This window comes from Tamandua tetradactyla, chromosome 13 (assembly GCF_023851605.1).
Source record: "Tamandua tetradactyla isolate mTamTet1 chromosome 13, mTamTet1.pri, whole genome shotgun sequence".
In the NCBI taxonomy this organism is placed as follows: domain Eukaryota; kingdom Metazoa; phylum Chordata; class Mammalia; order Pilosa; family Myrmecophagidae; genus Tamandua; species Tamandua tetradactyla.
Genome location: NC_135339.1, coordinates 59,032,360 through 59,059,621, shown reverse-complemented (window position 1 = coordinate 59,059,621; position 27,262 = coordinate 59,032,360). Strand labels below are relative to the sequence as shown.

Here is a 27,262-nt window from a genome sequence, read left to right as displayed (position 1 = left end):
GAGGGGACCCTCCTGTGTGCAAGGCACCGGTTTCCTCCTGGCTGCCCCCAGCTGAAACACAGACCAGGCATCAGCCCCCATGTGCCTGCCACTGACGGTGTCCAGCAGGCCGGACACCAACCCTACTCTGCAGGCACAGCCCAGTCCTGTAGACTGAGGCAGTGCTGGGAGAGGGCTGGATCTCCAGCTTTAAGGAGAGGGTTAGCACAAGGACCACGACAGAACATAAGCATTGAGGCCTTTTTATTGACAATTCTCCATATACACAAAGATCCTTTTAGTTTCTCTCCAGTGTAAAGAAAGCAGAGGGGAGTTAACTTTCGTTTCATAGCAGGACAAAGGAGCCCAAGGAAGGGGATATTCCAAGGCTCAGCTTGTTCAGCAGGGCCTAAAGCAGTGCCCTGGTTGCTGAGCCCAAGCTAGACTGGTGGGCCTAGGTAGAAGCTGGCCAAGGATGGGTCTCCTCTCACCCCAACTACCTCCTCAGGTCTCTACTTTGGCTGCAGAAATATCTCAGCCTCCCATGGTTCTGGGTTCCAGGCAGCCTAGGACTTTGGGGAAGAACCCCAAGATAGGAGAAGCCCCCATCCACCTCATCCCAATCCTTGTGACATGTGTTCCCAGGAACCATAAAATAAATAAATAAATACTTCAAAAAGGCAGGGAAGCTCTAGGGCAGGGAATGGCGCCTGAGCCAGCTCACAGTTTAAGGACAGAGACCCTGAACCCCAAGGAGTCCAAAAGTGAATATGAAATTGCTGGAAAGAGGATAAGTTACCTTATTCCATAACTAAGAGTACTCTGCTGGGAAAAGCTCTGGAATGTAGGACCCAACGCAGCAAGATCCTACATGACGCCAGCCCCTGAGATCAGGGCCTTCAGGACCACTGCTCCACTGATCCGCCCTCACACTCCATGGGACAAGGGGGAGTGGGAGAAGCAGCAGCTCTGGGCCATGGAGGGTTGCTGTATGCTCTGAGCAGGGGAAACAGGAATGATCTGAAAGCCCCATGACTGCCCGGGGGGAGCTGGGGGGAGCTGAGAAGAGCCAGGGTGAGAATCAGCAAGTCAAGAGTCTCTGCAAGGTGGGGTTGAGGTCCTGCAAGCTGCTGGGGCTTCTCTATGCTTTGCTTCACTTAATACTGAAAGAGCCTGCCATGCCCCTCCTACCCATGGTCTCCTCTGGGGAACATGGAATTCAACTCTGCCTCTATAAGCATCTCTGGTCTCCTGAGCCCTGTCCAAACCCTCTGGTGGGGAAATTACCAAATCCTGATAACTGGAGTGACATCCAAACAGCTGCATTGTGGTGTGGCCCAATCACACCCCTTCTGCAGGCTCTTTGAGGCCAAGGGCCTGGCTCAATAACCAGTAAGGGAAGAACTCAGGAACCCTAGAATTCCCAGCTGGCAAGAGGCTAGTCCTGATCATCAGAAATCCTGATGGAGACCAAGCCTAGCTCACTGCTGCTCTCTAGCCCATCCTGGCCAACCCTACTTCTCCTGGAATCCACTCAGCCCAAGACAGAGCAGGCCAAACATGCAGGCTCTCAAACGGTTCCTCTCCCCTCTGGGGTTTGAGGGGGGCCATGACGGGCCATCCACAGGCGTGGGGAACAGCTCTAATACCTGGGTGGAGTCAGGGAGGTAAGGAAGGAGAAGCCTACTTAGCGTGCAGGTCCCCTGTGCCCAGCAACACCACTGCAGCTAGGGGTGGGGGGAGTGGGGATCTATTGTAGCCCCAGGGTCCTGTGCCTAGTTGGACCATGGCCGCTCTTCTCACTTGCTCAAGGTCTGGTTACACGAAGCACACACAAACACCGTCTCTCTCTGGGCTTCGGGGGCTGAAAAGGATGAAGAGCTTGGTGAGAGGCTTCCTCGTGCCCTTGGGCTCAAGGTGCCAGCCACCCACCAGAACCCCACCCCCTAAGGGCACCACACAGACCACCCACTGCCCAGCACCCCCACTCCGGCCCAGGCCACTAGTCCATCTTCAGAGACTTCTCTTTCCACCTGCCTGCCAAGAGCAGGCCTCTCCCAAGTGTTCTATGCAGTAACATTGTTTGGCACCAATGGAACACCTTAACACCTTTAAATGTTTTTTAAATATAATACCAGAAGAGAATTTTCCAAAATGTTTTAACAGAGGTTATTTCTGGGTGGCAAGATTACAGGATTATTTTTTTCTGCATAGTAATTTCCAAATTTTCCAAATAAGCATGCATCACTTTAATGATCAGAAGGAAAAAAATACTTGATTTAAGGTTGTAACATATTATGAGGCAGTACCTAACACCTGATCTTCCCTTCAGACTATGAACATGTACTTCTGTCCCACGTGCATGCTGTGACTGGATTCGAGCCTCCCAAAACTGCTCTCTCTGGGGGGGGGGGGGGGGGGGGGAACTAGGAATGGTTTTCTTTTTGCTTATGGGTATATCTTTTGCTTTATTAATGAGTATATGTCATTTTTATAGAAAAAAGAGAAATGATTCTATCTTGTTAAGTATTAGCAAGGCAAAGGGAAAAAAAGAAAATTCAGGTTTGGGGACTCCTCAGGGGAAGGCAGGCGGGGGCACTTGTGGAACCCACCAGTGTTAACACTGTTGTTTTCTTTAACTTCAGTGAAGCACTCACAGGTATTCATTTCCTTATTAGGCTTTATAATTTACAGGTATACTTCATGTACTTACTGGCATGTATCAAATATTTCATAGCAGTTTTGTTTTGTTTTTTAAGGGGACAGAGAAGATATTACTAAGGGCCTCAGACTAGGATCCCGGGTTCTCTAACGTCTCCCTGACACCTCGCTCCTTTCCCCCGCAGCGTCCCTCTAGAATGGGGAGGAAAGCAGCCACGCCCTCCCTGTCCCCTGACCCCTGGATACCTGCACTACTCACCTGTGGCCCCCATGGAGGACTTAGGCACCTTGAAAGAGCAGCACCGAGAGCAAAAGCTGTTTCCACAGTTACTGCAGTTCCGCTGCAGACAAGAGCCAAGGCCAGTATCAGACCCATCCCTGCACATCCCCTGGCCCCAGGGCACCTCCCTCCCTTCCATCAGCTGATTCCTCCCACGGATCCTGCCACTATTGTGGGCGAGATACACTCATCTGAGTAAACCACGGGAACCAAGGTGATCCAAGAAGGAATCACACTGCACCAATAACTCCCACACATCCCTTCCAAAACCCCCGCAACTCAACCTGCACACGCATACTGCCCCCAAGAAACGCACACAAGGCTTACCCTCTTCTTCAGCACCGAGAAGGTGGCAGAGCAGCCCGTGCAGCTCCCTGAGAAACAGAGGCAGTGGCTCAGCCTTGACCCGACCCAGGCCTCTCAACTCCTGCCTGTTCCCAGCTCTTCCAAAGGAGAGCACTCAGGACAACAGCCCAGCCCAGAGTCCCTTGCTGGAGCAGAGCAGTGAGCAAAGGAGCAAAGTCCAGATTCAGAGCCAGAAGGAGGGATTCAAACTAAGGAAAGAGTGACCACCACCAGGAATCAGTGTCTCCAGACCATAGTGAGCTACCAGTCCCTGCATCTCTCCTGAGTTTAGGGGACCCACCTGCAAGTTCAACAGAAATCCTAGAGCATTCAACAGCAGCCTCCTGCATGCCTGGCTCTTTAATCTACTCCCTGGAAATGAAGCTGAGCTGGCAGGAACCTGACCTTGCCTGGAATGAATACGCTTGCCACAGAGAAGGAAACTCCAACTACTTCAAATGAAACCCACCTGACATAACCCCCTCCCAAAGTGTCTCCTTACAGATACTATGCCCTAGGGTAAAGAAAGAAATGTAAAAAAAAAAAAAAAGAGAGAGAGAGAGAGAATTGCCTTCTAAAAACTTGGGATTCTTGTTATCTGCCATCCGAAGATTCCAGGAGAGAAGCACAGAACCGGGCACCTTCCAGGAAGACCAGTTGGGGCAGTGTGCATGCTCAGGCAATGTGAGCTGCAGGGGTGGGCAGGGGTGAGCTGGAGCAAGGAGAGAAAGGTCCTGCCTAAACAGCAGAGCTCCAGACAGGCAGCAGAGGAGTCAATGGCAGCTTACAAAATGGTTAGAATATAGAGGAAGCAAGTGGGGGTGTAACAAGAGATAAAGGATGAGGAAGAAGGGAACGAATCATTCTTGTGAAGGCTGCATGAAGGAAACTAGGCCTAACAGAAGCTGTGCCCACCGTCCAGCCACACTTCCAGGACCACAGGAAGGAAATTAATGATGGAAAAGGTAACTGTGGAATGTGCTCTAATGAAGGTTGCCACTGGGCACCGAGATGCATGCAGGTGAAAAAGATAAAAAGAATGGAGGCAAACTGAGATCTGAGGAAAGGAAAGGGCAGTCTTGGCCCTTCGACAAGCACCAGAAGCAAACTTTGAGATAAAGTAGCATAAAAAAAGGTTGCAAAGGCATTTCCAGGAATACTGACTATGGTTCACTGCAGAAATATCTATGTGGGCAAGGGGAACTGAGCCAGGGGAGAAAAGGCTGCCAGCAAGTTGTGGGAACAACTGGGGCCTGCAATATTAACAGCACCCACTTTCTAAGTACATCCCATATGCCAGTCCATACGACGTTAATAAGCATTATCTCACTTGAGCCCTGTAACAACCCTGTGCAGGGAAACTAAGATACAAGAGGCTAAATAATCTGTTCAAGGACACTAGCTGGCAATCTAAGCTGGGATTTGCTCCAGGCAGTCAGACTCCAGACACTGTTCTCAGTCATTATGCTCCACTGCTCTCCCAGATTCTGTCAGTCTCAGCATTACATCTCTCTGCCGTCCAGGGGTGTCATTTCCAGAACTGAGCTCCCTGTCTTTCCACAAGCCAATGTTCAATAGGGACAATAAGGAACCTATCCTTACTACCCTACCCTCAACACCCGCTGGATATTTGCTACTTTCATACAGTCCCATGAACATAACCTATAGTCCTTGCTCCTGTCCCACCCAGTACCCACAATTTCCAGTCTCTGCCCCCGTGGCCAGGCTGCCTCACCACAGTTGGTGCCTTCCCACCTCCACCCGCGACCCTCTTCCCTGGCCTCACCAAAGTTGTTGGTGGGGTAACGCTTGCGGAGCCGCTCTGTGAGCCGCGACACCTTGCTGCGCAGCACCTCGTTCTTGCTCAGGAACCCGTTGTCCTGCAGGGCCAGGTCGTCCTCTGCTGGGCATGGGGTGCCCTCGTCGTCATCCTGTAGGAACAGCTCCTTCCAGCCCTGCCCCTCCTGGCTGAGCCCCAGGACCCGTGTGCAGAGGCATCCCAGCACGCAGACCCACAAGGCCTGGCAACAGCTGGCTTGGTCACCTCCCCACCACCACCCAGTTCCTGCCCACCCCACCAACGCTCCTACTTACCAGCACCACCAAGTGGGTCTCCTGCCTCCCAAGGTGCGGGGGAGAAGGAGAGAAAACAGAGAGAGATAGCAAGAAAGAAGCTGCTGGGATGGGGCAACCTCCAAGGAAAAGGAAACAGAGTGCTGCGGTGAGTTCTGTCTAAGCATTTCCCAAAAGGTGACACTAGGAAATGCCCCCACGAAAGGATTCATGTGGAAAGTTGCACACTACTGCTCTGCAAACTGGGTGAGATTAATTTAGTGGGTTATTTACAGAAGACAACAGAATAGGAAATAAAATATGCTTTACTATGATTTTCCAGGAAACTCGTTCAGCTAAGTTTTACATATTTTATAGTCATATGTGTAAACTGGATCAAGGGGTAAAAATGGGTTTCTTACTGCGGATCAGGAACAAAAATGAAAGCCCATGCCACATACATTGGCCTGACTACCAAGATTCATAACCTTCGATCACACATCTTGGAGTCTCGGAGAAATCCTTTATGAGTCAGAAATTCCAATGCCTGCCCGGACCAGACTGTACATGTAAGAGTAAAGTGGGCAAGGTCCCAATCATGGATCCAGATGGGAAAAAACACTAGACCCCCATTTTTTAATTTCTCACATTCCCCTTTGCAACGTAACAATAAATGGTAGCTACTACTAGGCCGCAGCGAATGGAGCACGATGGACCTGTGAGCACATGCCTTATCTAAAGGGAACATTCACTCCTCCACTCCACTCCACTGATTGCTATAGACACAGGGCTACCAGAACTGCTTCAGAGGTACTGAAGATCCAGAAAACATTTAAATGCAATCTCCCCATTGTTAAATACTGGCTCAAAAAATTATTTTTAAACTTTGCACGTAAATAAAACACTGCTGCACACTACTGGTTTGATCCACTGTCTAAAAATCAAGACAAGTGTTTAACTTTCCCAGACCCAGCCTTTGGCCATGCAACCAGTTCCTTCACCTCCCCCTCCTGCCCCACATGGGGCATTTCTTAGAACTCATTCTTCAGAAGAGAAGCCAGACTCAGGGCAGTGTCCTCCTCCAAATCTGCCTTCTATACCTCAAGGGCACCACGTCTGCCATCTCTGGCTAACAGGATAAATAATTTCCCAGTGGCTTCCAGAGCCATCCCTCCTCTGGGCACCTATGACAGGTGAGTGGGCAAGCCATAGGAAGTGCAGTGACCCCAGGGAAAAGGGGATTCAGTGCCTCCCTTCCAACCAGTGAGTTCTAGCTCAGGGCTTCTCAGCTTCCCATATGGACATAAAAGAATGTAAACAAACAAATAAACCAAAAACAGACATGGGAAGTGGGAAGCCCTGGGGCTCCAAGACCCTCCAACTCCTGGCCTGGTAGGTAGAGGGCACTGGGGAAGGGCCACCCACCTCAATTGCATCTTTAAACTCCTCATCCGGCTCAGCTTCCTCAGCCTCCTCCACACTGCCTGGTGTAAGGTCCTGGGAAGAGAAACCCTATTACAGGAAAGAGGGCCACCTCCCCTAAGCCAGCATCCAGTTTTCCCAAGACACTCATTCCTGCCCCAGATGAAATGCCAGAAAGCAAGAGAGAAGGAAATCACAGTAAAGAGGGCAACTTTGAAACTATTAGTGATAAGGAGATAGGAGTGATACCTCCCATGGTCCTAAGGATGCTGCATAGCACAGGGGCTGACAGTAGGCCCTAGAAACAGAGGCTCTGAGTCCTGGCCCTGCTACTTACTAGCCGTGAGGCCCTGGGCAAGTTACTCTGGCAACCACTGTGCCTCAGACTTCTCTTCTGCAAAATGAAAATAACCTCATTCTCAGAAATAACCCACATCTCATGGGGTTAATGTCAATCAAGTACTTGAAACAGCATCTGACAGAATAAGCACTCAATAAATGGTAGCTATTTTTATTACAATTATTATTATTAAGCATTTCAGAGGAGATCAGCCCTAGGAAGAAGCAGCCACAAGGACTCTAGCACAAGCCAGCCTGGGAGCTACATAGCATGGACAAGCTGATGGCCAGGATGGCACAGCAACCTGCCCGCAGCAGGCTCTGCTAGGTTAGGCCGCTCACCTCCGTGGGAGTGGGGGCAGACGTGTTGTCCGGCAGCGCGCTCTTCCCCCCAGCATCCGGCAGTGGACTCTCAAAGGTGCTATCTTCCTGCTTGGGGTTCATCCGCTGCTTCAGGGATGCCCTATACTCAGATACCACTACCAAGGGTCAGGGGATCGGCGTGGAAAGCAGAAACAAGGCATGGAGTGAGTGGGGTTTGGGGTTATCCACTCCCACAGCCTCTTTCTCCAGTATCCCACCTGAAGCCACAGTCCTCCTCACTCTGAGCAGTCACCTAACCTCTCTAAGCCTCATAAACAAAATGGAGATACCAACACCTACCTCATGAGATTGTCATAGATTAAATGAGGGAAAGCATGGAATCCATTTAGCAGTGCCTGGCATGTATGAAGTGCTCAATAAACTATGACTTTTGTAATTAATTACACTATCTCAGGCAAGAAAACAAATATAGCCATCACCCAAACATACGTGCAGGCACAAGCCTCAGTGACTCAGGACCTCTCCAGACTGCCTCACTCTGAGGTGGGTACTCTCAGATCACAGCACTGTGGCTGCAACTCCAGGGGGCTGCAGCCCAGGGAGCAAGAGGCAGTACTGGGAAAATGTCCCTCCCTCATCTCCCAGAAGCCACCATATCATAGAGGCAGTGATACACTCCTTTGGGAAGGGAGACAGGACCCCTACCTACTGAACATCAAAGAGCCCACTAGAGAGCCCTCCAAAGAGCACCCTAGCACGGTGCTGCCCCCTTGTGGAAGGTGTGGAAGGCACCGCACACAGATGACTAGAAATAAAGACAAGTGAGCTGGGGGGGGGGGGGTGTTTAACCTAGCCCCAGAAATAGCCTGGCCCCTCCATCTCTGTCAGGCTCTATAGGGCTTACCTCGGAAGAACTCCACATTCCCCAGAAAGAGTGTACTGTTTATAAGGGCAAGGATCCAGCACAGCGGCAGCAGATATAACACACAAACCATGCCCAGAATAGCCCCATAGAACCTGGATTGACAGAGAAGAAACACAGGATCAGAAATTCATAACCTCAGAAAGAAACAGGTTTGGAGTAGACCCACACAGGGACCTGGGTGAGAAATTGCTCCAGACACAGTTAATAAATCTACCAGACCTGATAATCAAACAAACGGAAAATCCAGTGATAAGGAACACTTTATGACTACTGCCAAGTAGCAAGCTGTGATCGCAAGACTGCAGACGTTGTGCTGGGGACAACTGGTGCAAATCATTACCCTTCAGCTCTAGACTCTGAAGTCTGGAATAAGACAGACTTGGATCTGAATCCAGCTCTGCCACTTTCTGACCTTAGGCAAATCCCCTGGTTCTCTGAGCTTTCCTTCCTTCCCTCCTTCATGTGTAAAATGGGGATTCAAATAATGTCTACCTCAGAGGAAGGCATTACCTCTGTGAACAGAGTGAAATACTACATGGAAAGAGTTGAGCACAGAGCTTGGCACAAAGTGAAGGCTAACTAAATAGATATTAGTTGTTATTATCCATACATAAACAGCCTCAAAAATATTCCTTCCATTTGTTCTAGTAGTTTCATCCTTGAATTTATTTTAAGAAAAAAATTTCAAAAGATTTAGTTAAACCCATAGAAACTTCCGGGATAATTATGAAAAACTGACTAAATGTCAGTTGGACATTCTGTATGCAACAAAACAGTTCCCCAAATTATAGTATATACTATACTATAAAATATACTATGTTCTAGAGTATTTCAAACCAGTATTGTAAATAATTCTAAAGGCTATGAAGCAACAAAGGAAATCACTTAGACAAAAAAAAAAGAAATTACACATATATAAAGAAGCTTTATGTCTTAAAGTAAATGTAAATGACAAAGTCTAGTGGGCAAACCAAACATGAACTCAGCTGCTATATCAGGGTGGTAGATCAAGTGGTGAGTTACTTTTCATCATTAAATTTTTCTGAGATTAAAATAACTTAACCACACATGCAAGAAGGCATCATAACAACAGCAGTGCCTTGGAACCCACAAGGGCCTGTGCTGATCCATACACTAAAGGCCGGGAGCTCTCTTTCCCTAAGGAAGGGGGGCAGGGTCCTTTCAAGGCAGCTGCCTCTTTGGGAGGCTCAAGTCGCAAGCTCCCACAGGGCAGTGGTGGTGGGAGAGGAGAGGGGCCACTCACTGCGAGGACACCACGGGGTTCTCCCAGCGCAGTACGCGGTAGGTGGACTCGCAGGCACAGCACAGGCGGCTCAGGAAGGCCTCCAGCTGGATCAAGCTGCACAAACAGGGAGTGTCTGTGAGGGAACAGGTCCCATCCCACCCATCCTCGGGCTGTGACAGAGCTCTGGGGAAATGGAACCTAGGACTTCACTGAAACAGCTGGTTAGGGATAGCCAACTTTCTTTAAACACACTGGACAGGGCCAGAGGGCACTAGAGAAAAGCGCCAGGACAAGCCACTGCAGCTTCATGTATTTCTGTTCCCTCGTGGGAGCCCCTGCTAGGAGGGGAGAACAGAGAGAGGTTCCTGCTTTGGCCTCTTCCTAGCTGGTCATGCTGGCAGTTTACTTAACCTTTCTTGGGATGCAATTTCCTCAACTGTAAAATGGGGATAGGAGTTTCTACCGCATAGGAACATGGGCAGCTGTGAGGTATGATGGCAGGATACAGACCAGCATTTCTTAACCTGGGATGTACAGAATCATTTGGGAAGTTTTCCTTAAAAACAGGGCTTCATCCCAGAAGCAATGAGCAAGCACATCCTGCACCCAGATCTTGGTTTCTGAAGGGCTCCTTGGAGAAATAGACCATTCTAGGTTATCTGGGGCAGGGAAAGCATAAGATGAATCCGAATATCTTGCTATACCAGAAAGTAAGGAAGCACTCAAAAATGATGAGGACATATCGAAAGAACATGGGAACTGTGCAAAAGAGTTTCCACTGTCAGATATATGGGACAATTTGAGATCAAAATAAATAATGACGATAATGGGACTTCCGGAGAAGATGGCGGCTTAGTAAGACGCGCGGGTCTTAGTTCCTCCTCCAGAACAGCTACCAGGGGAATAGAAACGATACAGAACAGCTCCCAGAGCCACAACAGAGATCAAGAAGACAGCGTACCCCATTCTGGAATGGCTGACTGGCTGGGAGAACCCGCTCCGGTGAGATCGCCAAGAGGTGCAGGCTTCCCCGGGCCAGGGCAGAAGGCGGCCGGAGTCCCTCCCTCCCTCCTTCCTGGGCTGGCTGGGAGAATTGGACAGGCGGTCCCCTCAAGCCACGGCGGCTGGCGACCCCCCGACGCATGGCCCCCCGGACCAGCTGGGAGGATTGGATCGGAGATCCCCAGGCTGCGGAGAACGGTGACCGGGGTCCCTTCCAAACACGTGGCTTCCCGGTCCAGCTGGGAACAGTGCACTCCCCCGGGCCGCGGCAGCTGGTGCCCTCCCGCCACGCTTGGCGCCCCGGGCCAGCTAGGAGATTCGAACGGGCGCTCACCCGGGCTGCGGTGGCCGGTGACCCTCCCCGCGTTCGGCTTCCCGGGCCGGCTGGGAGATTCGGATTGGCACTCTTACAAGCCGCTTCGGCTGGCGAACCTCCCGCACGGCGAGAGTTTTCCAAAGTTAACGGACCCACAGCACCTTTTACTGGTGGGTCCCGCAGACAAAAGAGTGCCACGAGCACCACCTACCAGGCAGGATAAGAGAAACAGAACCCAGAGATTTCACAGAAAAATCTTTCAACCTGTTGGGTCCAACACCCAGGGAAATCTGACTAAATGCCCAGACGCCAGCAGAAGATAATAGATCACGCTCAGAAAATTGAAAATATGGCCCAGTCAAAGGAACAAACCAATAGTTCAAATGAGATACAGGAGCTGAGACAACTAATGCTGAATATACGAACAGAAATGGAAAACCTCTTCAAAAACAAAATCGATAAATTGAGGGAGGACATGAAGAAGACATGGGCTGAAAAAAAAGAAGAAATAAAAAAACTGAAAAAACAAATCACAGAACTTATGGAAGTGAAGGATAAAGTAGGAAAGATGGAAAAAACAAGGGATACCTACAATGATAGATTTAAAGAGAGAGAAGATAGAATTAGTGATTTGGAGGATGGAACATCTGAATTCCAAAAAGACACAGAAACTATACGGAAAAGAATGGAAAAATTTGAACAGGGGATCAGGGAACTGAAGGACAATATGAAGCGCACAAATATACATGTTGTTGTGGGTGTCCCAGAAGGAGAAGAAAAGGGAAAAGGAGGAGAAAAACTAATGGAAGAAATTATCACTGAAAATTTCCCAACTCTTATGAAAAACCCAAAATTACAGATCCAAGAAGTGCAGCGCACCCCAAAGAGAATAGACCCAAACAGGCGTTCTCCAAGACACTTACTAGTTAGAATGTCAGAGGTCAAAGAGAAAGAGAGGATCTTGAAAGCAGCAAGAGAAAAACAATCCATCACATACAAGGGAAACCCAATAAGACTATGTGTAGATTTCTCAGCAGAAACCATGGAAGCTAGAAGACAGGGGGATGATATATTTAAATTACTAAAAGAGAAAAACTGCCAACCAAGACTTCTATATCCAGCAAAATCGTCCTTCAAAAATGAGGGAGAAATTAAAACATTCTCAGACAAAAAGTCACTGAGAGAATTTGTGACCAAGAGACCAGCTCTGCAAGAAATACTAAAGGGAGCACTAGAGTCACATACGAAAAGACAGAAGAGAGAGGTATGGAGAAGAGTGTAGAAAGAAGGAAAATCAGATATGATGTACATAATACAAAAGGCAAAATGGTAGAGAAAAATATTATCCAAACAGTAATAACACTAAATGTTAATGGACTGAATTCCCCAATCAAAAGACATAGACTGGCAGAATGGATTAAAAAACAGGATCCTTCTATATGCTGTCTACAGGAAACACATCTTAGACCCAAAGATAAACATAGGTTGAAAGTGAAAGGTTGGGAAAAGATATTTCATGCAAATAACAACCAGAAAAGAGCAGGAGTGGCTATACTAATATCCAACAAATTAGACTTCAAATGTAAAACAGTTAAAAGAGACAAAGAAGGACACTATCTACTAATAAAAGGAACAATTAAACAAGAAGACGTAACAATCGTAAATATTTATGCACCGAACCGGAATGCCCCTAAATACGTGAGGAATACACTGCAAACACTGAAAAGGGAAATAGACAGATATACCATAATAGTTGGAGACTTCAATTCACCACTCTCATCAACGGACAGAACATCTAGACAGAGGATCAATAAAGAAACAGAGAATCTGAATATTACTATAAATGAGCTACACTTAACAGACATTTATAGGACATTACATCCCACAACAGCAGGATACACCTTTTTCTCAAGTGCTCATGGATCATTCTCAAAGATAGACCATATATATGCTGGGTCACAAAGCAAGTCTTAACAAATTTAAAAAGACTGAAATCATACACAACACTTTCTCGGATCATAAAGGAATGAAGTTGGAAATCAATAACAGGCGGAGTGCCAGAAAATTCACAAATACATGGAGGCTCAACAACACACTCTTAAACAACAAGTGGGTCAAAGAAGAAATTGCAAGAGAAATTAGTAAATACCTCGAGGCGAATGAAAACGAAAACACAACATATCAAAACTTATGGGACGCAGCAAAGGCAGTGCTAAGAGGGAAATTTATTGCCTTAAATGCCTATATCAGAAAAGAAGAAAAGGCAAAAATGCAGGAATTAACTGTCCACTTGGAAGAACTGGACAAAGAACAGCAAACTAATCCCAAAGCAAGCAAAAGGAAAGAAAGAACAAAGATTAGAGCAGAAATATATGAAATTGAAAACATGAAAACAATAGAGAAAATCAATAAGACCAGAAGTTGGTTCTATGAGAAAATCAATAAGATTGATGGGCCCTTAGCAAGATTGACAAAAAGAAGAAGAGAGCGGACGCAAATAAATAAGATCAGAAATGGAAGAGGAGACATAACTACTGACCTCACAGAAATAAAGGAGGTAATAACAGGATACTATGAACAACTTTACGCTAATAAATACAACAATTTAGATGAAATGGACGGGTTCCTGGAAAGACATGAACAACCAACTTTGACTCAAGAAGAAACAGATGACCTCAACAAACCAATCACAAATAAAGAAATTGAATCAGTCATTCAAAAGCTTCCTAAAAAGAAAAGTCCAGGACCAGACGGCTTCACATGTGAATTCTATCAAACATTCCAGAAAGAATTAATACCAACTCTCCTCAAACTTTTCAAAAAAATCGAAGTGGAGGGAAAACTATCTAATTCATTCTATGAAGCCAACATCACCCTCATACCAAAACCAGGCAAAGTTATTACAAAAAAAGAAAACTACAGGACAATCTCTCTAATGAATATAGATGCAAAAATCCTCAATAAAATTCTAGCAAATCGTATCCAACAACACATTAAAAGAATTATACATCATGACCAAGTAGGATTCATCCCAGATATGCAAGGATGGTTCAACATAAGAAAATCAATTAATGTAATACACCATATCAACAAATCAAAGCAGAAAAATCACATGATCATCTCAATTGATGCAGAGAAGGCATTTGACAAGATTCAACATCCTTTCCTGTTGAAAACACTTCAAAAGATAGGAATACAAGGGAACTTCCTTAAAATGATAGAGGGAATATATGAAAAACCCACAGCTAATATCATCCTCCATGGGGAAAAATTGAAAACTTTCCCCCTAAGATCAGGAACAAGACAAGGATGTCCATTATCACCACTACTATTCAACATTGTGTTGGAGGTTCTAGCCAGAGCAATTAGACAAGAAAAAGAAATACAAGGCATCAAAATTGGAAAGGAAGAAGTAAAACTATCACTGTTTGCAGACGATATGATACTATACGTCGAAAACCCGGAAAAATCCACAACAAAACTACTAGAGCTAATAAATAAGTACAGCAAAGTAGCAGGTTACAAGATCAACATTCAAAAACCTGTAGCATTTCTATACACTAGTAATGAACAAGCTGAGGGGGAAATCAAGAAACGAAACCCATTTACAATTGCAACTAAAAGCATAAAATACCTAGGAATAAATTTAACTAAAGAGACAAAAAACCTATACAAAGAAAACTACAAAAAACTGTTAAAAGAAATCACAGAAGACCTAAATAGATGGAAGGGCATACCGTGTTCATGGACTGAAAGACTAAATATAGTTAAGATGTCAATCCTACCTAAATTGAGTTACAGATTCAATGCAATACCAATCAAAATCCCAACAACTTATTTTTCAGAAATAGAAAAACCAACAAGCAAATTTATCTGGAAGGGCACGGTGCCCCGAATTGCTAAAAACATCTTGAGGAAAAAAAACGAAGCTGGAGGTCTCACGCTGCCTGACTTTAAGGCATATTATGAAGTCACAGTGGTCAAAACAGCATGGTATTGGCATAAAGATAGATATATCGACCAATGGAATCGAACAGAGTGCTCAGATATAGACCCTATCATCTATGGACATTTGATCTTTGATAAGGCAGTCAAGCCAACTCACCTGGGACAGAACAGTCTCTTCAATAAATGGTGCCTAGAGAACTGGATATCCATACGCAAAAGAATGAAAGAAGACCCGTATCTCACACCCTATACAAAAGTTAACTCAAAATGGATCAAAGATCTAAACATTAGGTCTAAGACCATAAAACAGTTAGAGGAAAATGTAGGGAGATATCTTATGAAACTTACAATTGGAGGCAGTTTTATGGACCTTAAACCTAAAGCAAGAGCACTGAAGAAGGAAATAAATAAATGGGAGCTCCTCAAAATTAAACACTTTTGTGCATCAAAGAACTTCATCAAGAAAGTAGAAAGACAGCCTACACAATGGGAGACAATATTTGGAAACGACATATCAGATAAAGGTCTAGTATCCAGAATTTATAAAGAGATTGTTCAACTCAACAACAAAAAGACAGCCAACCCAATTACAAAATGGGAAAAAGACTTGAACAGACACCTCTCAGAAGAGGAAATACCAATGGCCAAAAGACACATGAAGAGATGCTCAATGTCCCTGGCCATTAGAGAAATGCAAATCAAAACCACAATGAGATATCATCTCACACCCACCAGAATGGCCATTATCAACAAAACAGAAAATGACAAGTGCTGGAGAGGATGCGGAGAAAGAGGCACACTTATCCACTGTTGGTGGGAATGTCAAATGGTGCAACCACTGTGGAAGGCAGTTTGGCGGTTCCTCAAAAAGCTGAATATAGAATTGCCATACGACCCAGCAATACCATTGCTAGGTATCTACTCAAATGACTTAAGGGCAAAGACACAAACGGACATTTGCACACCAATGTTTATAGCAGCGTTATTTGCAATTGCAAAGAGATGGAAACAGCCAAAATGTCCATCAACAGATGAGTGGCTAAACAAACTGTGGTATATACATACGATGGAATATTATGCAGCTTTAAGACAGAATAAACTTATGAAGCATGTAATAACATGGATGGACCTAGAGAACATTATGCTGAGTGAGTCTAGCCAAAAACTAAAGGACAAATACTGTATGGTCCCACTAATGTGAACCGACATCCGAGAATAAACTTGGAATATGTCACTGGTAACAGAGTCCAGCAGGAGTTAGAAACAGGGTAAGATAATGGGTAATTGGAGCTGAAGGGATACAGACTGTGCAACAGGACAAGATACAAAAACTCAAAAATGGACAGCACAGTTTGTCTTTTTTTTTTTACTATTATAATTTTTATTTTTTTCTCTATATTAACATTCTATATCTTTTTCTGTTGTTTTGCTAGTTCTTTTCCTAAATCGATGCAAATGTACTAAGAAATGATGATCATGCATCTATGTGATGATGTTAAGAATTACTGATTGCATATGTAGAATGGAATGATTTCTGAATGTTGTGTTAATTTCTTTTTTCTTTAATTAATAAAAAAAATTTTAATTTTCTGAAGCACACTATCTAAAATAAATAAATAAATAAATAATGACGATAATGGATCATAACCCATTGAATAAAATAAAAACCTATGCGTTCATACTGAAAATAAAGAAAGAAGGAGAAACTCTTTCTTACAGTAAAATGCCAGCTAATAAATGTACACAGAACGATGAGTCAGAAAGTCACCTTGTGACTATCCTAGTAATAAAATATCAAGACTTATCAATGGATTTAACAGTAGTGGGTCTAATGAAGAACAAGCTATTTACATGGTTCCAAAGTGTCTTCCCTCAGATTACTTACTATAAAGGGCAAAATGGTAATTTTATAGAGAACCCTTAACTACTGAAAGGGTTGATGAAACTAATACGTCCCACAATCAAACAGACTGACACATACACCTCCTGATATGATGAATTTGCCACATTCCCTGCCAAAAATGCATTGCCTGAATCTCGTCAGGAGGAACAAGACAAACCCAAATTGAAAGAGATTCTACAAAACAGTAAGCTTGCACTTTTCAAAAATGTCAAGGTCATGAGAAACCACTACAGAGGGACAGCTCCAGGTTAAAGAAGACTAAAAAGATATCAAAATTACATGCAAACAGGGACTCAGTTACTTGTATGTCAATGTTCACAGCAGCAGTGTTCACAACAGCCAAAAGGTGGAAATAAATCAAGTGTCCATCAACAGATGAACAAAATGTGGTGTGTGTGTGTATACACACAATGCCATATTATTCAGACATAAAAAGCAATGAAGTTCTGACATATCCTACAGCATGAATAAACACTGAAGACATCATGTTGAGCAAAATAAACCAGACACAAAAGGACAATTATTGCATGATTCCCCTTATCTGAAATACCTAGGATAAGCAAATTCAAAGAGACAAAAAGGAGATTATGAGGTACCAGGAGGTAGAAGGAGGGGAATGGGGAGATATGGCTTAATGTGTACAGTTTCTGTTTGAAGTAATCAAAAGGTTTTGATAATGGATGATGATGACAGGAGCTGTGAATATAATTAATGACACTGAATTCTATATTTAAAAATTGGGAATTTTGTGATATATATATATAAATGTATGTATGTATGTATGTGATCCTGGATCAGGGATAGACTGATATAAAGGGTTTTATTAACACAACTGACAAAATTTGACTATGAACTGTACATTAGATAATAGTACCAACCTTAATGTTATCACTGTTAAATCTCCTAATTTTGATCACTGTACTGTGGATAAATGTCCTAGTTCTTAGGAAATACATGCTGAAGTATTTGGGGTAAATGAGTATGATATTTATAACTTACTTTCAAATGGTTCAGGAAAAAACAATGTTTATACGTAGAGAGGTAGATAAAGCCGATATGGCAAAATGTTAATAACTGATCTATCAGGGTAAAAGGTATATGGGAGTTCTTTGTATTATTCTTGTACTTCTTCTGTAAGTCTGAAATTATTTCAAAGCAAAAAAAAAAACTATAAAAAGCCCCAGATACTCAGGCCCCACTCACTGTAACTGACTCAGCCTAGGGTCAGGTCCCAGGCATCCATTTGTCTATAACTCTTCCTGAAGCCCCACAGATGATTCTGACGCCCAGGGAGGGCTCAGGATCCCTGCTGCACGTCAAGACCTTGTGAAGCCTAACCCAGGGAAGGGCCTCCTTAAATGCCAGCTGCCACTAAAGTTGTTACAGCTAAAATTCTTCCTCTTAAAATGCTTCCTCAAAAGCACTAGCTCTGAAAATGATCAAATGAGAAGGAGTTGTAACAGAGCAGATAGGATTTAACAAAAGATTATGACTACTGAATCATATATTTCTTTTTAGTTTCTAATATATTAGAACAGCTAGAAGGAAATACCTGAAATTGTGGAACTATAACCCATACTATACTTTGAAACATGCTCTATATTTACTTGTTAAACTGTACTTTGAAAATTATCGCTTTTCGGCATATATGTTACATTTCACAATTTAAAAACGTAAAAAAAAAAAAAAAAAAAAGCACTAGCCCTGTTAGATTGAGGCAAATTTTCCATAGTGGACTTATGATGGTTGATATTCACTAAACACTCCCTGGGTACCAAACACTCATTTCATCTTCACAACCACCCTAAGGGGTAAGCGCTGTTATTCCACCTAATAGATGAAGAACCTGAGGCATAGGAAGACTAAAGCAACTTGCCCCATGTTACACAGGAAGTAAACGGGAGAGCTGGGATTTGAACCCAGGCAGTGTGGTTCACATGCGCACATGCTTATTATTAGTCTAGACCCTCAACTGACTCCCTAGTGGGAAAGAACTTAAGCTGTGAAATCAGCTAGATTTGGACTCTCATCCTGGCTTGGTCACTTTTCTGTGTAAACCTTTTTCCTCATCCATAAACGGAGGATAATAGCAGTAGCTACCTCCTAGAATTGTTAAAAAGACTAAATGAAATAACATCTGTGGTCTGCCTGATACAAGGTCTGGCACACACCATGTAAGCACTCTCAGTGCGGCGGCTGCTGTTCCAATTTTAACTTTCCCACCTCCCTGGCCTCTCTTCCATACTCACAAGATCTTCACCTCGGCCACAGCCTCGGGGCGAGACAGGCGAACTTTCTGCAGGTCTTCCTGCCTCACACTGTGGTACTTCCTCCGCATCAGCTCAGACTCAGGCAGCCGTGCCCGGCAAACCTCCTGGAGGTAGCCCAGCAGGGCAGGCAATGAAATCAGCAGGGCACTCACTGAGTACCATGCACCTACGGGATCAAGAACACTGCAGGTGAAACAGGTAAACAGGACCAGGAGCCTTTGCCCACCCAGATACCCTCAAGGCTCACTACCCCACCTCCTCTGAGAATCCTTAACTGACCACTCTGTATGAACTACTTTGTGAACTACTCACCCCTTAACCCAGCTTTATTTTCCCTCCTAACACTTGTCACCATGTGACAGATTCTAGGTTTACTCATTGTCTCCTCCACAAATGTAAGCTCTTAAGGGCCAGGACTTTGTCCACCTGGTCACTGCTGTTCCAGCCCCTTTAGTGATGCTAGCACAAAGTAAGCTCTCATGCCAGGAGTCTGGTTGCTAGGAGCTCCCAGTGACTGACACTCTGGCCTCTGGGCCACTTAGCCTAGTGGAAGCCTTTCGTTTCCTTTGGCTTAATTTAGGACCTCCACATACCACTGCGGATTGAGAAATAATGAGGCCGAGATAAAATTCAAAGAAGGAACTTCCCTCATGTAACATGGTACCCTGAAAGCAAGATAGCAGTACACTGGGCAGAGAGTAGATGCTTGTTAGATATGTTCCATATGAACTGGTTGACTTCGAAAACGTATTCAGAAAAATCTATCAGCCTGGGAAAGGCACCTGAGTTTTGATCTGGCAAAGAGGAGTCCCACTAAAAAACAGAAAACAAGATGTCCCATGGGAGGTGGATTTATTTTCAAAGTACTATATCTGTATCTGATAAGAACCAAAGATGACATTCAAGTGTGAGTTCAGTAGAAGAATAAATAAATGAATGAGGGTCACCTCCTCAGAACACTGTCCCAAACCTTTCATTCATTTTCCCTGAAGTGTTCAGATTTTTCTGCAGCCATCTGCCAATTCTAAGCAGGGAAAGGGCTGGGTCACACCATATGCCATAATAAAAGGGCTGGGTCACACCATATGCTATAATACAGAGTCAAGGAGAAATGAAAAGTAGGTCTCTCACAGGGACAGGTGACAGGAAAGGGGTTAAGAAGCCACATGTTAGCCCTTGATACCTCGGATAAAAAAAGGTATCATCTCAGAACTAGGAGACCTGTAGAACTTTTTCCCAAAAGGAAAAAGTCCTGTCCACCTTGGACAGGAGACAGCTCTACTTAGGACTCCTACAGATATACCACAAATCCTCTCACTGCTGCTGACTACCCAGCAGGCCCTTGCTGAACCAGAGAAAAATAAACAGAGCAAAAACCCTTATTAACTCATATTCCTGGTAAGCTCATCCTACACCATTTTCCCGAATGGCCCCTGAATCAGCTTTGAAATGGTTATGGAAAAAGACCAGTGAAGTGGCAATTGCAGCTGCAACCACACTGCCAATCAGTCACGCTGTGGCAACCAGTCAAGAAACAAATAATAATATTATTAAAGCTATAGTATATTGGCTGCTTACTCTGTATCAGGCACCATGCTAAGTGCTTTACGTACATTATCTCTTTTATTCCTTACTACTACATTTTTTTTTTGTTTTTGCTTTTTTGGCATAGGCAGACACCAGGAATCGAACCCAGGTCTCTAGCATGGCTGGCGAACTACCACCTTTTGAGAAAAGCACTATTATTATCTTCCTTTTAGAGATGAGGAAAATTAGGTCTTAACAGATAGGTTAACTAACTTGCCCAAGGTCACCTCAGCAGCCCCATCAAGACTGACCCAGGGTGCATCTCTGGAGCCTGTGTTCTGACACCAAACAGACACAGAGGAATACTAACGCCAGGGCAAAAAGAGCAGCTCCCTCACACAAGGTCGTATCTCAGTACTCTTCCCCCACATTCATTCACCAAAAATGCCCCGTAGCCCTTGCAGGCAGTTCTTACCCTCATTCAAAGTGAGGAACAAGACGTTGAGGCCCAGGCAGGTCAGCAGGGAACACAACGGTGTCTGCCACCTACAACACAGACAGCCCTGATCACTCATGACAGCCACTCCCTTAGCTGGGAGGAAGGGGCCTGGGGTGGCGTCAGAGGGGTCATTCATGCCAGGATGGAGAGGAGGCCTGGAGCACAGTGTCAAGGAGAAATGAAAAGTGGGCCTCTCACATGGACAGGCGACAGGAAAGGGGTTAAGAAGCCACATGTCAGCCCTCAGGGTAAGAAAAGGAATCATCTCAGAACTAGGAGACCTGTAGAACTTTTTCCCAAAAGAAAGAATTTATGAAATGCCTGCTAAGCAGGTAATATTGTTTAACTCATATTTTGTTAGGTTCTATTCCCTTTAAAAGGACACGCTAAAAAATATCATCTTTAAATTTTTCCTTTATTCTTTTTCACAATTTCATAAGTAATATATGAACATATATTCATTGTACAAGATTCCTATAATACAGAAATCGAGAAAGAACAAAATGTCAAGGACTTTTCTGACTCCATACATGACTTTCTCTTATTTCTGCAATTTGACTGTTTAAATTGAATACATATTAATTCATAAGGAGAGAAAACAAAGAACGATTTTACTTTAATACATTCAGAAAACGAAAATGAAACCAGGGTGCAGGATTTACTCTCTAAACATGCCCTAAGTGAACTGGAGCAGATGGAAGCAAACACAAACCAAGCCCCCACAACTTCCACCACTACATGGCAAAGTAGAAGCCCCAAGAAGGAAGAAGATGATCAAGAGACTTAGGGTGCTGAGGACAGGCAAACACTGCTGGCTTAGTTCCTGATGAGGGACACTTAGTAGGAAAAGAGGGGCACAAATGTAATAAAGAAAACACTGACATCTATATTTCAAAAAGCCATGTCAGTCAGTTTATATATAAGATGAGCAATTAGAGGAAAGAGAGAAATAGAAAAAGAACAAGTTGCTGGTAAGCAACACATTCAGTACATAATTTTATTCTCTTTTGCTCTAATCAGGGTATTTCAGTTATTAATTAATGTTAACTAATTTAGTCTTTTTTTTTGTATGCTGTATGGTGGGAGTCACATTTCATTCTTCTTCCATGTGAGTATTCCCTTATTGCAGCACCATTTGCTGGATTTTTGTTTATTTGGTTTTTTATTTGTTTGTTTGCTTGCTTGTTTGTCTGTTTGGGAAGTGTATGGGCTGGGAATAGAATCCAGGTCTCCCGCACGTCAGGCAAGAATTCTACCACAACTACCCTTACACCCCTTGTACTGTCATATTTTTTCATAAAAATTATGAGTGAGGGAATGAAATGACTTCTCTTTGCATTTCTTTCGAAGTTCAATATACCCAACCTACACTCCCCCTAATCCCAATCAGGCCTCACAATCAGCTGGTAGCAGCTACCAGGGTAAAAGCAAAATAAAGTCTAAAGCCACTTCAGGGATAAAAACACCCACTTCCAGTGAAGTCACTTTAATTTTTAAAGTCTCTTCCTTTCCATCTGATGTCTTTACTGACACTGTTCTGATGACTCCAGGAAGACCCAGCTCCCAGAGTAGCTGATGCCTGAAGAAAGGGACCTTTTAAAAATTCATTGGCAGCTCCAAGCTTCAAATATAATAGCCAAAGCCCATGATTAGGTCCCTCTTCAAAGTCAAATCCTCTTTACTAAGAAAAAGAACAATCAAAAGCACAAAGTAATCTGACAGCCACTCTCACAGACCGGCGCTCCATCCCCCAGCGGCACAAAGAACATGGGCTCCTGGGGCTTTTTAAGTCCAATGCTCCCCTTCCCTCCAGCTTTAACAAATCCTACCACATCCTCAGATTTCTGATTTTCATAAAATGAAAAAACTCTAACACATTAGTGAACCAAGAAGCACTATGGACAGTGACAGCACAGCAGGAGAAGGGTAGCTCTTTTTTTTTTTTTTTGCCACAAAAGAGCAAACCACACACATTCATAGAAAACACCAAAGAGTATAATAACCCCATGCTCTCCAGACCACTCCAGAACAGTGACTAGCATCTCTAGGGAAACTGCCATAAATTAAAGGGGTCTGGGTTGAACAAGTAAAATAATACATGTGGGTCAGAGAGTTAAAAATAAAATACCCATTATTACCAGGATGAATACCTGTGGCCCTCACTCCTCCTACCCTGCATCCTACCAGTCTCTCTAAAGCATCTTAGAGGGCTGAAGGGCTTCATAAGAATCAGATGAAAACTACAAGTTTCTCTCTATAAAATATACACGTGCACACACAATTTTACATGCAACTTCAGGGATTCACTGACCCTTAACACTTACATGTAGGCTCCACGTTAAAGACAACTGGGTTTTAGGTGACTCTTATTAGAAACTCAATTGCATCTTTGCCAAAAAAAAATTCACTTGAATCTAATCCAAGCTTTAAATCTAAAGTCCAGTTTTCACTATGAGGAAGCAACCAGATAAATCTATGTAGGAAATTCTTCAGGAGAGTCAATCTCTTCATAAAGCCAGTGTCAAAGAAGAAGGAACTATTTTAGATCAAAAAAGACTTAAGGGACAGACTTTAAACCAGTCATGGATTAGAACCTGATTCGGTCAAAGTAACTGTAAATGACATTCGTGGGACAACTGAGGAAACCTAAATATGAACTGGATGTAGGATATGATGGAATTATTGTTAATTTTGTTATATATGATATTATTTTGATTATGAAAAAAATGTCCTTGTTACTTAGAGAAAGAAACTGAAGTATTAGGGAACAGAATACCATAATAGCTAAAATTCAAAATTCTTTAACATAGACAGCAAAGTGAGCTAAAAGGAATAAAAAGATTACTGAGGATAACAATCAAAGTAGAAAAGGAGTAAAAAAAGGCTGAAATTCATAACCCCTAAGGATTAGTGAAAATGGCACGTGCTTATTCATGGGTATTGCATTTCTGCCCAAAATTTTGTTCAAAATTATATCCTGATTTAAATATTAATTATTCTAATATCGAGAGAGGAAAAAAATATCTGCTGCAGGACAGAGACAGCCTAATGAAATTAGTTCAAGGCTAACTAACCAGTCCTGGGCAACGAGCTTACTTAGCCACTGAGAGAAAATGCTGGTGAAAGGCTAGATCCTCCCCCTGGCCTGGACTAAAACAGGATGGGTCTGGAATAAACCCAGATTTCTGGGGTGCCCTGCATAAAGCCAACCCAGGCCCAGTGACCCTCCCAGAACTATGGCAGAAAGGACAGCTCAGCCGCTGCCTGAATGGCCAGCCCACCTACATGCAGAGCAGGAAAACAAAAAGCCCAGCAGAGCAGAGCAACGCCATAGAATCTATACCTGAGCAAGTATCGGACACCATCACCTGCATCCTTCAGGGGTTCCAGGTAAATCTCCAACCTCTTGTAGGACAGAACCAAGTTGAAAAGATCAAGCGCTGGAGACTTGGTAGGGGCAGGTGGAGACTCTGGGGAAGCCTCCGGCATCACGCTGGGACTGGCCTCCAGGCAACAACCCTCCCGCTCAGACGTCTGCATCCTGAAACCACAATAATTCCTGACATTTGCATTGTACCTTCCAGCCCCCAACACACTTCTACTTGCATTATTTCATGTGGTGCCCATTATAAACCCATGAGGCAAGAAAGGTTACACATGGACTGCCCATCTACAGAGGCAGAAACTAAAGTTCAGCAAGGTGATGTGAGTTAGCCAGATATAAAAGCCAGTCTGACTCCCTATCCCCAGCTCTTTTCCCCAGTCCATCAGGAGTATAAATGGTAAAGGCCATACATACACAGTTGCTGGGGTGGCAGCCCAGGGTCTTAAGAGAAATGATGGCCTGAGATATCCTTCCCCACTCCTTACCTGGTTAATTCCTACTCATCCTTCAGGTCTTGACTTACACACTGCTCCCTTGCTCTGGGAAGCCTTCCCCAACATCCAGGGTCTGAACGGGGAGATCTTTCCCAATGCTCCCAAAGGACCATGCGCTCATCCCAGCAGAGAACTTGCTGCGCCAAATTAAAATTCCCTGCTTTCTTCCCTGCCTCTCCCTCTTAACTTTGTCTATAGGTCAAAACCTACATCTTGCATTCATCACTGTCTCTGCACAGTGGGCAGTCAATAAATACTTGCTGAATGAGTGAATTAACTACCCATCTCCCAGGATCCCAGGGCTTTCTTCTACCTTAGCCATTCTCTAACTCTTCCGTTCCTCGAGGGCCCCACGAATTTTCTGGATTATCCCTGCCCATCATCCTCACTTTTCTTCTAGTACCCCACAGGGCAGTCATCACCTTCCATACAATGTCCCAGTCCCATCTCTCCTCTCTGATGAAAAGAGTCACATCATCCCTCTTTTTGAGTATCATCCCTGGTGTTACTCTTTCCTAACTTCAAAATCCTATCCCGAACGCTAAGTAGAACACCAGGGATGAACTCAAGGCACAGCTACATAAACAAGTCCCAGGAACGGGGCTACGATCTGATAGGGGAGTGGCAAAGAGGCCACCGGGCACCCGAAATGCGGAGGCAGGGCAAAAAGTCCCAGTGCAGGTAGGAGCCCAGAAGAGGATGAAGGTAAGCGCGGGGAGGGATCTTGACAACCACTTTCGCAGCTCAGGGAGCCTGAAAGGGCCCTGGCGGCCCAGACTACGGAAGCCACGCCCAAAGTCACTGGACCAGCAGGTGTCGGCCCCCGCAGAGTCCAGGCACCCAGCTCCACATGGATGGGGCATACAGGGGGGCAGGGAGGGGGGAGCGCCACACCTACCCGGTCGCAGGGCTGGGGGAAGGGCAGGGACGGCTGAGGGGCGCCCGTCAGGCCAGTGGACCCGAGTGTGCTCGGGCCCGCCCTACCCCCACTCCGCGCATCCACCCGGGGCTGTTCTGAGGCCGAAGCTCCAAGTTCCTCCTTCTCCTCCTCCTCCGTCTCCTCCTCCGCTTCCACGGCCTTAGCCGCCGCCACCGTCGCAGCTTCCGGAATCCGAGGTGCTCTGCGGCGGCGTTCTCGTGACGTCACCGCGTCCGCCCCGCCTCCGGCCTGGCCCGTGGGTTTAGCTCCGCCCCCTCATCCGCAGGTAAGTGTCCTCCTCAGCAGTGCGCCTGCGCGGCTTTTGGCCGGCTCTAATTCTGCTCCTGCAGGTCAGCTGTAGCAAAAGCTGGCTCTTCCTGGGAGGGCCCGATTGGGCCCTTTCGCCTCGCAGCCTCTACCTCGTTCTGGGAGACTCTGGCGAGGAGCAGTTGGAAAGAAGCTAAACTGAAGAATTTACATCTCCATTTTTTTTCCCGCTCCCCACCCCTCCCCCGTCGTTAATCTTGTTCATTTCTCTCTCTAACCATCACCCCTCTGGTTTGTAAGCCCAGGAAAGGCAGAAGTCATACCCTGTATGTCCGGTGCCTAGTAGAGAATACAATTTCTTTCATTTTTTTTCCTGAGTAGCTACTATGTACAAGGTCCTTTCAAGCAAAAGAAATATATATATATGAGGAATCGCAGACCTGTTAAGGGACTTCATCAGTGTCTCCCAGCTAACAAGCACCCTGGAGCTGGGATTTGAACCGTAGGTGTCATCTGGCTCCAGGACCCCGTCCCGTAGTACCACCGACCTTCTTCTACATGTACTGGCCTCATCCCATGCTACTTCCCTTCAGGGGCCTCTTAACTGCAGCCACACTGAATCCCTCCACTACCTTCAAACTCCCCTTTCACTCCTGTTTTTGCAGTGCTCCTGTTGTGAGCTCTGCCAGGAATGACCTGCCCCACTCTTGCTTCTCTCCAAATCTAACTACTCTAAGCAGTAGTCAAATGTTTGTACAACTTCGCTGACTGAACCAGCTAGAAGTTATCACCTCTCCCTCCAAAGAGGGAGCTTTAGCATTCATCTCTTCCTGTATACTGTCAGAAAAATCAGGCACTCCACCCCTCCAACCAGCAGTCAGCTATGCTCAAAATTCCAACTCTTCTCACTTCCTCGGGGCTTTGCTCTTTCCTATAAGTTCTGAAATCTCTCTGCTGCCTCTTACCCCTTACTGTAGAGAAAAAAATCCTTGGAAATGTTTTTCCTTTAAGCTTATACCCCTCTTTTCTTCCCTTCTTAGAAGTCATGCATCATTCATTCTTACCTCTGCTTCCTTACTCCACTCATTCCTCACTGAAGTTCTGCTTCCCTCCACCCCACTGGGACACCTGGCCAGTCATAGATGATGTCCTGGGCTCC

The 27,262-nt window shown here is 44.9% G+C and overlaps 1 protein-coding gene across 4 annotated transcripts; it reads right to left on the bottom strand.

Annotated features, from left to right (window-relative positions):
- Positions 1-226: 226 nt before the first annotated feature.
- On the bottom strand, positions 227-26,049 carry ZFYVE27 (zinc finger FYVE-type containing 27). 4 transcript variants are annotated; one of them, XM_077125672.1, is made up of 13 exons: positions 25,816-26,049; positions 24,382-24,579; positions 21,015-21,085; positions 18,992-19,178; positions 9,592-9,687; positions 8,307-8,419; positions 7,421-7,557; positions 7,077-7,133; positions 6,743-6,814; positions 5,052-5,196; positions 3,248-3,294; positions 2,900-2,981; positions 227-1,843 (listed from the first exon to the last, which is right to left on the bottom strand). In XM_077125672.1, the coding sequence occupies exons 2-13, from the start codon at positions 24,576-24,578 to the stop codon at positions 1,779-1,781; spliced, it is 1,269 nt and encodes a 422-aa protein (XP_076981787.1). In that variant the 5' UTR covers position 24,579; positions 25,816-26,049; the 3' UTR covers positions 227-1,778. The 4 variants fall into 4 exon arrangements, with proteins under 4 accessions (XP_076981787.1, XP_076981788.1, XP_076981789.1 ...); XM_077125673.1 differs by lacking the exon at positions 7,077-7,133; XM_077125674.1 differs by lacking the exons at positions 21,015-21,085; positions 25,816-26,049 and having other exon boundaries at positions 24,382-24,524.
- Positions 26,050-27,262: the final 1,213 nt, after the last annotated feature.